The 12,066-nt window shown below is 42.7% G+C and overlaps 1 protein-coding gene across 50 annotated transcripts in view; it reads right to left on the bottom strand.

The window, feature by feature from the left end:
- Positions 1–465: 465 nt before the first annotated feature.
- rapgef2b (Rap guanine nucleotide exchange factor 2b) overlaps positions 466–12,066 on the bottom strand; it is a 153,556-nt gene continuing 141,955 nt past the window's right edge. For 32 of the 50 annotated variants that reach the window (XM_036943069.2, XM_036943071.2, XM_036943060.2 and 29 more), the window contains 4 exons: positions 9,344–9,548; positions 8,286–8,800; positions 4,693–5,113; positions 466–4,137 (listed from right to left, as the gene is read on the bottom strand). In XM_036943069.2, coding sequence (XP_036798964.1) covers positions 4,734–5,113; positions 8,286–8,800; positions 9,344–9,548 — 1,100 coding nt within the window. In that variant the 3' untranslated portion in view covers positions 466–4,137; positions 4,693–4,733. Of the gene's footprint in view, positions 4,138–4,692; positions 5,114–8,285; positions 8,801–9,343; positions 9,549–11,256; positions 11,954–12,066 lie in introns of those variants that run through there. The other 18 variants (XM_090198489.1, XM_090198491.1, XM_090198493.1 and 15 more) reach the window with 3 other exon arrangements.

Below are 12,066 nucleotides of genomic sequence, written 5' to 3'. Positions count from 1 at the left end.
AAATACTTATTTAAAATAAGAAACATACCTTATTTACATAAGTGTTCATTTCTAAAAACCTGTTTTCAATGTGTCATTATGGGGTAGTGTGTAGATTGATGAGGATCATTTTTTATTTAATCCATTTTAGAATAAGGCTGTAATGTAAATCAAGGAGTCTGAATACTGTACATGGTGAAATTCAACCATACACGTTTCTACCGGAATATATATATATTCCGGTAGAAACATGTATGGTTGAATTTCAACCTACCTGTTTCTTTTCCAGTCCCCAAGGTAAAGAGTTTTAAAGAGGGATTGAGCATGGGCCTACAAGAGACAGTGTGGACAAATCACCATGTGTGATTTACATAAACCAGCCCTGGATCACCTTGTACACCAGACTTGGAAAGCTGTCTACTTGGCTCTAACCACAGCCTAAAAACACATCATTGATGTATGACTGAAATAAATGAAAACCAGCTATTTATGTATACTGATTTTAATAAAATTGTACAATTGTAAAGTTTGCTCATTCACAGTGAACAGCATTTAACCAATGTCTAATAAAGGGTCTGAATGTACTCTAATTCAAAGAAACACAGGGTTTTCCAGAAGCCTTGAACATTACATTGCTAAAGGACAGGCTTCAGTCAATGTCCATGAACACTTTTAGTTCTGAAAAGTTTAAGGCGTTGTAGAAAACATGTGAAATAAACATGATCAGTGAAGATAACGTTTTATCTCCTCAGAAAACATGGCTAACTATACCTTACATTGCTGTATGTATCACATTTGAGTAATTATTACTCCAAACAAAAATGACAAAAGTAAAATAAAACAAAAAAAAACAAGTGGAGACATATTTTTTTTAATTGTGATGTACACCGTTGTCAGTTAGAAAAGTATGAGGGTTACACAGTTCAAGTTACTTCCATGTCTTATCTTGTGCAAACACTAGATGGTGCGTAGGAGAGGTCTTGGAAAGGAACAATATTCAAGAGACAAAACCTCCAAATGTAGGAAAAAAATAAGTGCATTTAAACCTATGAATTGATCACTTTTGTAGTATTTATTGATTTCCCAGCTTCATACAAACTGGATGTTGAGGCATAAACATAGTACATTTCAACAAAAATATAACCAATATTTACAATTATTGTATTAAAAATACAAAAAAAACTACCGATACATACTCCACCAATTGTCTTTTTAAAAGACATACAGGTCAAAGTAGTACAAGAAAGTATGAGAAATCATCACCAGTTAAATATACACTTCTCACTTGACATCACATCAAACCGAGTAGCAGTTCTTACCTACTACAATTATCTTTATGCTTGTACATTGTTGTGCAATGTTTTGTTTTTCGAAATAGAACATGGCCTGCTAAAGAGTTGAAGGAAAGTGAATGATGATGATGCATGTTACCACTGAATTACAAACACATTCGACAATCTATTGGCAGCCATAGAAAAAATGTATCATGAACAAAAAAACATGACAAATGATTATAGTGTAATGACAAACCACAGTGAAAAACACTGCACTCGTTTATTTCTACTTCTCAGTCTATAGTTTTACTACTGATCAATGTGATCAGCACAACTCAGTGATAAAATAAGTGACACTTTCACAATTTGATTACTAATGATTCTGATTAGCAGCCGTCAAAGTTAATTATTTAATCTAGGTATCTTCCCCACTGGAGTCAAAAAACAAACATATTCAATAACCTTCAGTCAATTCCAATGATGTTGCGAAACAGTGGATAACAGGTTTGTTCTACGCTAGCATTGCCTACTCATATGTACATCCACTGATCTTGCTGCCTGTAACAGTGGAGGACTTCTCCAAGTGGCTTTGCAATGACGAGGAAGGGATGTCTCCAACAGCAAGGTTGGAGAGAAGGTTTATTTTAGTTCATTCTCGTGTATTCTAGTTCAGTCTTAAAAAGGGCAATCCTTAGTTGAAACAATAAAGCATTCACACCGCCTCTGTTTTTCTAAAAAGCTTAGGGGTGGGCCTGGAGAAATGTAACCACTCAAATGAATAGACAGAGATATGTATGCAAGGACTGACCAATCAAGATATCAAAATGAGTTTTAAGCATGTTTTTTAGGCTATACAATGTCTGTTTACATTTCCAAACATTGAAGTAAAACAAGATTCTATTTTGGGGTATGATGGGGTTTGAAAGTTAAACTAAGCTCATGAGGCATTTATAAGTTATATTCTTCAAGAATCAATGGATATATATCATTAATTTATAAGTCCAAAAATGGACGTAGCAACAGCAGATTGCAGCACCACTGAAAGATCCGAGACTCCATTCACCTCTATAGGATTCAAGCCTTTGGGGTGCATAACTCAAACACGTCCCCAAGTTGGTTCATTTTAAAAACAGGTATAAATCACCTCTGTACTTATCTTTCAACATCACCATTAGGGACAAGACTAAGCCAATATAAATCTCACATAGTTGTCCAAAACAATACTGTCTAAATATAGAATGAATATAAGTCACCAGGTGACCTTCCAGTTTAAAACCTGGATGTTCCTATCAGAGGATTCATTGCTAAATATACAAGCTGACATTTTTTCCAATCTCTGAAAGACTAAAATGTGTGTGGGCAATGCTTCCTGCTCTGGCCCCGTCCCTCCCCCAAGGCAGGCTTTTTTGAAAGAGAGGCGGACACTAACAACACAATTCTTTAGGCAAAATTGAAAAAAACTGACCAGACCACAATGGCTTCCAGTGATAACTCATCAACACAAATTCAAAGATGGAGCATTTTTGTTACCTACATGATGACATTCACCCATATGTTTCAACCGGAATATAGCGAAGAGTTTGATTTAGCTAGAAGCTCAGCTACAGCTGATGCCAGCACCAAGAGGGCAGATGACAAACACGGTGGCTAGCTAAGTATGTTATATTTCCTGCAAGCTACCTAGCTAACTTGAGTTAATCATCTGAAACACGTGTTGCCGACTAACATACCTGTGTTACAGTGGGGGGGGGGGGGGGGATATTTATTTTATGTTTGCCAACTTATGTAGCTAGGTAGCTAGCTAGCTAGCCAGCCTAGCTGAACAACTATAGGCAGCCATATCTATCACTAAAAATAGAAGAGGTTTTACAATCGGAGATGGGACTGGCCAACCAGCTAGGTCCTGCCAGATGGGCTACCGTTAAACCTGTACGTTACTGTATATGACCTAGAACTTAAGATGTGGCTGGTCGTATTGGAAAAAGAGACCGATATCCAGGCCAGGGTTGGGAATGGAGGGTTGTACTAAAACTTAAGGTTTTACTGAAAAGTGCTGGAGCCAAACTGCAACTGCTAACTGGACAGTCACAATGAGAGAAATAATTTGGGGTAACCAACAATTATTTCTCTCATTGTGACTGTCCAGTTAACAGTGGGGTGGAGCCACCACTAGGTCATGTCTATTATGTGAATAACCAGATATAATACTGTAATTAAGGAATAAAACAGCCTTTTGACAGATTTGTCATTCCGAGTCCATAGATATGAGACTTGGGTATAGTCTCTTTTACCCCCAGAGTGCAATAGTTCTGGAAAGAAGACCCCCAAAAACCTAGCAGGAATTTGAAAATCCTTAAGAGTTCAAAATCGATCAATGTTCTTTTATTAAATCATCATTGTCCGTTTTGTTCACGTTTTATAAAGTAGAAAAAGAAAAAGTGCAGACAAAGCTCAACACGTCATGATGCTGTGTGTAAAGTGAGGTGGGGTTGGGATAATAGTCTTGGAAAGCTGTTCCAGGACACCTGTGTGTGTGTGAGCGTGGTTGTCATGCGTCGCCGTATGTTTTTCCAGCAAAACAGTTTGACTTGTTTTTCTTTTTTCCAAAGTGCCAGGCATTGTATCTTTCTTTTCTGTCTCTCCTTCTTCACAGTATTTTTTCAAGCAGGGTTATTCAACCCCTGATAATGCTTTAAGGCAGGGGAGGGAGATGAGCAGAGGAGTCTACCAATCAGGAGGGAGCGTACGATGCAGGAGGCAGGCACGTACGTACTGGATTGCTTTGTCCGGCCATCAGTGTCTTTTTTTCCGGCTCCATGGAAGCGACTTCAAGTCATCCAGCAGAAGACAGTTCTCTCTCAGACTGCTGATACCTGTTCATCCTCTGAAGAGAGAAAGAAAAAAAATTGCCATGTTGGTTACAAAGATGTTAAAACCCTGTGAAAGAATTAGAGGCAGAAAGCCCCCACAACATCACTAACTGGCCTTTATGTGAACTTACTGTACCATGGTCTACTATCAAAACTGAACAATTTGCAAAAAACGACAAACATGAACATTAAAAGTGAGAAAAACACTGCTGGGGATGGAAGAGCGTGTGTGCAAGCATTGACACAAATAAAAATTGGTGAGCAAACCTAACAACTTGTGCCCCCAGATGAATGCCATTCAACACAGCGAGTGAGGAGCTAACGCCTGATGAGCTTTGGTCCAAGCATGATGACATCATGCACATGAGATGCCGTGGTGGGTTTTTGCTAGCCTGGTCCCAGATCTGTTTGTGCGGTCTTGACATCTCCTCAATGCCCATTCCCCATAGGAGTTCGCAAGACAGTACAAACAGATCTGGGACCAGGCTAGGTTTGCAGTGGATATGAGGGTAGTCTGTGTTGTTCCTGGTGGGCATGCATGTTATCGTTGGTATAAATCAGTAATTTACCTCAGCCTGGGGGGGGCTGCCCTTTAACCCGTACACTCATCTCAGGGCCTGGTTGTCTCTGGTGTTGTGTGTGCCACTGTCTTCCTCAGAGCGACTAGTTTGGGAGACAAGGACTCACCCTCTTCCTCCTCCGGCTCTTCATCCTCGTCTGGCGAGCGGGTGCGGTGGAGCCCATGGCGCTTTGTGGTTCCGGAACCTGGGTGTTGTTGGGCCTGGTGGTGATGCTGGGAGTCGGGCGACTGGGTGACCATGCGCGAGCGCTGCAGGGCAGTGGAGTAGTCGGGTGGGCGGCGGCCAGAGTGGGATGGGGCCGTGGGCGGGGGTGGCGACTGCGTCTGGCCCTCACTGAAGTCAGAGATTGTCAGTGCGGTGTAGCCTGGCGGGGTGGGAGGGGGCTCGCGGTACCGGCTCTCCTTTCGTACTAAGGGGGGTGAAAGATGGTGGGGTAAAACGCAATTAACATTTTACGCGTCTGCACTAGAGGTCGACCGATTATGATTTTTCAACGCCGATACAGATTAAATCGGCCAATTATTTATTTATTTATTTGTAATAATGACAATTACAACAATACTGAATGAACACTTATTTTAACTTAATATAATACATCAATAAAATCAATTTAGCCTCAAGTAAATAATGAAACATGTTCAATTTAGTTTAAATAAATGCAAAAACAAAGTGTTGGAGAAGAAAGTAAAAGTGCAATATGTGCTACGTAAGAAAGCTAATGTTTAAGTTCCTTGCTCAGAACATGAGAACATATGAAAGCTGGTGGTTCCTTTTAACGTGAGTCTTCAATATTCCATTTGTATTTCATTAACCTTTGACTATTGGATCTTCTTATAGGCACTTTAGTACTGCCAGTGTAACAGTATAGCTTCCGTCCCTCTCCTCTCTCATCCCTGGGCTCAAACCAGCAACACAATGACAACAGCCACCCTCGAAGCAGCGTTACCCATGCAGAGCAAGGGGAACAACTACTAGAAGGCTCAGATCGAGTGACGTTTGAAACGCTATTAGCGTGCGCTAACTAGCTAGCCATTTCACTTCGGTTACACCAGCCTCATCTCGGGAGTTGATAGGCTTGAAGTCATAAACAGCGCAATGCTTGACGCACAACGAAGAGCTGCTGGAAAAACGCATGAAAGTGCTGTTTGAATGAATGTTTACGCGCCTGCTTCTGCCTACCACCGCTCAGTCAGATACTTAGATACTTGTATGCTTAGTCAGATTATATGCAACGCAGGACACGCTAGATAATATCTAGTAATATCATCAACCATGTGTAGTTAACTAGTGCTTATGATTGATAGACTTTTATAAGATAAGTTTAATGCTAGCTAGCAACTTACCTTGGCTTACTGCATTCGCGTAACAGGCAGTCTCCTTGTGGAGTGCAACGAGAGAGAGGCAGGTCGTTATTGCGTTGGACTAGTTAACTGTAAGGTTGCAAGATTGTATCCCCCGAGCTGACAAGTTGAAAATCTGTCGTTCTTTCCCTGAACAAGGCAGTTAACCCACCGTTCCTAGGCCGTCATTGAAAATAAGAATGTGTTCTTAACTGACTTGCCTAGTTAAATAAAAGGTATATATATAAAAAATTTAAATAAAAAATCAGCAAATTCGGCGCCCCAAAATACCAATTTCCGATTGTTGTGAAAACTTGAAATCGTGCCTAATTGATCGGCCATTCTGATTAATCGGTCGACCTCTAGTCTGCACCACACTCCATCCAGAAAAAGTGTTGGCATAGAGATCTACATGCGGACATCTTTCAGCTGACATGCACTTCTCTCCATGGATGAACACAATCCAAAAATGCATACACATGTGAGCAGTGTTTATCATTTTCAGAACATTCTAAAAATCCGACCTTTCATCAGGAACCTGTTAATTTGTTGAGGAACAGGTATGGCCACCCTAACATTAAGAACAGGTATGGTCACCCTAACATTAGGAACAGGTATGGTCACCCTAACATTAGGAACAGGTATGGTCACCCTAACATTAGGAACAGGTATGGTCACCCTAACATTAGGAACAGGTATGGTCACCCTAACATTAGGAACAGGTATGGTCACCCTAACATTAGGAACAGGTATGGTCACCCTAACATTAGGAACAGGTATGGTCACCCTAACATTAGGAACAGGTATGGTCACCCTAACATTAGGAACAGGTATGGTCACCCTAACATTAGGAACAGGTATGGTCACCCTAACATTAGGAACAGGTATGGTCACCCTAACATTAGGAACAGGTATGGTCACCCTAACATTAGGAACAGGTATGGTCACCCTAAAATTAGGAACAGGTATGGTCACCCTAACATTAGGAACAGGTATGGTCACCCTAACATTAGGAACAGGTATGGTCACCCTAACATTAGGAACAGGTATGGTCACCCTAACATTAGGAACAGGTATGGTCACCCTAACATTAGGAACAGGTATGGCCACCCTAACATTAAGAACAGGTATGGTCACCCTAACATTAGGAACAGGTATGGTCACCCTAACATTAGGAATAGGTATGGCCACCCTAACATTAAGAACAGGTATGGTCACCCTAACATTAGGAACAGGTATGGTCACCCTAACATTAGGAACAGGTATGGTCACCCTAACATTAAGAACAGGTATGGTCACCCTAACATTAGGAACAGGTATGGTCACCCTAACATTAGGAACAGGTATGGTCACCCTAACATTAAGAACAGGTATGGTCACCCTAACATTAGGAACAGGTATGGTCACCCTAACATTAGGAACAGGTATGGCCACCCTAACATTAAGAACAGGTATGGTCACCCTAACATTAGGAACAGGTATGGCCACCCTAACATTAGGAACAGGTATGGCCACCCTAACATTAGGAACAGGTATGGCCACCCTGACATTAGGAACAGGTATGGTCACCCTAACATTAGGAACAGGTATGGTCACCCTAACATTAGGAACAGGTATGGTCACCCTAACATTAGGAACAGGTATGGTCACCCTAACATTAGGAACAGGTATGGTCACCCTAACATTAAGAACAGGTATGGTCACCCTAACATTAGGAACAGGTATGGTCACCCTAACATTAGGAACAGGTATGGTCACCCTAACATTAGGAACAGGTATGGTCACCCTAACATTAGGAACAGGTATGGTCACCCTAACATTAGGAACAGGTATGGTCACCCTAACATTAGGAACAGATATGGCCACCCTGACATTAGGAACAGGTATGGCCACCCTAAAATTAGGAACAGGTATGGCCACCCTAAAATTAGGAACAGGTATGGTCACCCTAACATTAGGAACAGGTATGGTCACCCTAACATTAGGATCAGGTATGGTCACCCTAACATTAGGAACAGGTATGGCCACCCTAAAATTAGGAACAGGTATGGCCACCCTAAAATTAGGAACAGGTATGGCCACCCTAACATTAGGAACAGGTATGGTCACCCTAACATTAGGAATAGGTATGGTCACCCTAACATTAGGATCAGGTATGGTCACCCTAACATTAGCCTATGAGGACAGCTTAACCCTTCCATCAACACAACAGACAAACAAACATTTCAGAGGTCAACTCACTGATAAGACCCTTGTTGCCGGCGGTGATGGGCGATGGCCTCCCGTGCTGCTTGGCCTCGTCAGACCCCATGGACGTGATACTACTCGTCTCCGGGTCAGCGTTCACGTCTTTCCCGCCTCTGCGTTTAATCGTGCCTGTGTCACCCTCCGAGTCCTCGCCCCAGTACGCCGCAGAGGAAGATGAAGAAGAGGCCGATGCCCAGCTCCCTCTAGCCTGAGACGCCCACAGTCCAGGGGGGACCCCTATAAACGCTTCAGGCCCCCCGGGAGGATGGACACCCACGCTGACCACACCACCCGGCCCAAAGGCCAGGGTCTCCCAGCTGCGTCCCTGTTGCATGGTCTGGATGTTGTCGTGGGAGCCCGAGGAGCACGAGGTCCAGGAGCCGCGGCCACTGTCTGCAGCATCCAGGGAGACACGGTCCCCTTGGTCCTGGGTCAGCTCTTCAGAGCTGGGAGATAGCACCGTGGCACTGGTATACAGACCCCGGCAGTCCTGCATGGACGAGTAGGAACTGTTTGTGGGGTCGGGGGGGGGGGGGGCAGAGAGTTAGACACAAGCTATAACTTTACAATTGGGGTTAGTGGTTAGAGGCAGGCTATACATTTACAATGAGGGTTAGCGATTAGAGACAAGCTATACCTTTACAATGGGGGTTAGCGATTAGAGACAAGCTAAACCTTTACAGTGTTGGTTATAGATTAGAGACAAGCTATACCTTTACAGTGGGGGTTAGAGATCAGAGACAATCTATACCTTTACAGTGGGGGTTAGAGATTAGAGACAAGCTATACCTTTACAGTGGGGGTTAGGGATTAGAGACAAGCTATACCTTAACAACCGGGTTGTTAAAATAAAGGGTTGGGATTGAATCTCTTCCTTTTTCCATTTTTGAAATTAACACTCATCACTGTACTTAGATGTTAAAATGTGGATGTGTACCAAATAGTACATTTTCAAGTTAACCACTCAAAAATGTTATAACTAGGGTACATTACCCCTTTAAACAAAGTTTTTGGGATGATGATCAATAGAAATGGGCAGTGTTGGTTCATACCCGAGGCTGTACTGGTCCGGGTCTGTCGTAGCCCTCCTCTCCAGACGCACCCCTCCAGCGTGAGGGTCTCCCACCCCGCCGGAGTGCCTGAGCCCCCTCCTCTCCTCCTGGGCCATGTCAAAGGAGGAGTTGCTGACCAGGCTGGAGCGCGATGAGATCTCGCTGTGACCCGAGTCTGAGTAGGCATCTCCTGTTCTGGGGTAGCCTGGAGAGAGTAGGGGGGTGGTCCATTAACTGACTGATCAATCATTATTAAACCCTTTTCAGATCATCAGATGTCACACAAAGTGCTAAATGATTCCAATCTACTAGTCCAGGGGTTGTGTTCAGAGGGTTGAATCGTTTAGAACCTCCTAACATGGATTTACAGCAGGCTGGATGGGAGAACACATAGGTTCATACGCTGCAAGAAACTTCTCTTTCTAACTGCACGTCGAAAACAAAACCTCTAACCTCTCAAATCACTACCATCACACTGTGCGCCAGATAACTTACAGCTTGAACACGGCCGGTCATACTCTGTGACCTAATATGAAAGGAGAAATTAAGATTCAAGGAAGCCATTCCACAAGCCCACAATCACCTAAAATCACCCAAATCAGCCTAATAAAAGGATTGGGGAAATACACAGCAAGTCCTAACTTTACAACAAACTCAGAACGTGCTTAGGGCAGTGATTCAATCGAGAGAAAAAAAAATGAAGATCCTCACACCTTTAGCTTGGAGTCACAGAATGACTGACATTTCAAAGCAATCTCCATTCACACACACCAAGAACCTCATCTCAAAGCCAGAAATCTCATCAAATTACTCTGCTCTCTAACATTCTGGGCACAAGTAATTGGAAATGGAGTGTTCTGTGACATTAAATCATTGGCAAACCAACCGCAAGCTACCATTCAGAAAATGGAGGACTGATCTTCTAAGTCAGATGGCCTAGCGTCAAGTCAGTTCCTGAAACCCATCCAATAATAAATGAATTGGTTTTCACCAGTGGACCGAAGGGCTTCTACCGGCTTCTAAACACACAGACATGAATCAAGCGGAGTTGTGGATGTCGGTGAAGCAGCAGCATCTGAGCCCATATATCTTCTGAAGCAACGGTCATACTACTAGACATCCCAGCAGCAACTCCGCTACTAAGACAAGCGGGGCGACAGACAAGCCCGCAGGACCCCCTATATACACTGAAAAAATATATAAATGCAACATGTTAAGCGTTGGTCCCATGTTTCATGAGCTGAAAGATCAAGAAATGTTCCATATGTACAAAAAGCTTTTCTCTCTAAGATGTTGTGCACACATTTGCTTACATCCCTGTTAGTGAGCATTCCTCCTTGGAAAGATAATCCATAATCTGACAGGTGTGGCATATCAAGAAGCTGATTAAACAGCATGATCATTACACAGCTGCACCTTGTGCTGGGGACAATAAAAGGCCACTCAAATGTGCAGTTGTCACACAACACCACAAGTTGAGGGGGCTGCAGGGATGTCCACCAGAGCTGTTGCCAGAGAATTGTATGTTAATTCCTCTACCATAAGCCACCTCCAACGTTGTTTTAGAGAATTTGGCTGTACGTTCAACCGAACTCAGAACTGCAGACCACGTGTATGGCGTTGTGTGGGCGAGTGGTTTGCTGATGTCAGCGTTGTGAAGAGAGTGTCCCATGGTGAGGGTGGGGTTATGGTATGGGCAGGCATTAGCTACGAACAACGAACACAATTTTTTTTTTATCGATGGTAATTTGAATGCACTAAAATACCGTGATGAGATCCTGAGGCCCATTTTGGCCCACATCTTTATTCCCAGTCATGTAAAATCCATAGATTAGGGCCTAATTCATTTATTTCAATTGACGCATTTCCTCACTTGAACTGTAACTAAGTAAAATCAATGAAATAATGTTGCGTTTTTATTTTTATTCAGTTAATATACAGGTCCCAACCACTTCGTATTTGTAAGATCCAACTGGGTCGTGTTCATTAGGGCATGCAACGTAAAACATTTTATTTCTTAGTTTCCAGTTTCAAGTTTTAATGTCACATGCACAAGTACAGTGAAATGCCTTCTTGCAAACTCAAAACCCAACAATGCAAAAATCAATAACAATGTATTACTAGAAAAAAAGCACAAGGAATAATAATATAGAGAGTAAGTAAGCATACTATATACAGGAAATACTTCAAAAGTAAATTCCAATACTATATTTATATGTGCAGGGATACTGGAGTGATGGAGGTAGATATTTATAGGGATAAGGGGACTAGCCAACAGGATATAAGATAAATAATAGTAGCAGCAGGTTGTATGTGAGTGGTGTACGGGTGTGCATTCAGTCCATATAAATGTATCTCCATATTATGTGTGAGTGAGCGGGTGGTGGAGTGAGTGTTTTTGTGCGTGTGTGTTTGAATGACAGCATGTGTGAGTGTGTAGGGCCCTGTGAGTGTACATAGAGACAGTGCAAATATTGAAATAAAAGGTCTAGGCCAGCAGCGTCTGTTTAGGTCTAGGGCCGGTCTGGGCCAGTCCCAGTTTACCTGTGGCTGTCTGTTTACTGGTAAAGGTAACCTTCCGGACACTTTGACCCTTCAGTGTCCCGAGCCCTGCGTGCAGCAAGGCAAAGAGACATCACACACAGATAGGACACAGGACAGAATCACAGTATGTAAGGAGTGAGGTAGTTGGGATAGGAGGTAGGTAGGAGTGATTGATAGCT

The sequence above is a fragment of the Oncorhynchus mykiss genome, chromosome 14 (genome assembly GCF_057628025.1).
Source record: "Oncorhynchus mykiss isolate SJ-2025 chromosome 14, ASM5762802v1, whole genome shotgun sequence".
In the NCBI taxonomy this organism is placed as follows: domain Eukaryota; kingdom Metazoa; phylum Chordata; class Actinopteri; order Salmoniformes; family Salmonidae; genus Oncorhynchus; species Oncorhynchus mykiss.
The sequence above is the reverse complement of the archived record's forward strand: the minus strand, read 5'-3'. Positions and strand labels throughout refer to the sequence as shown.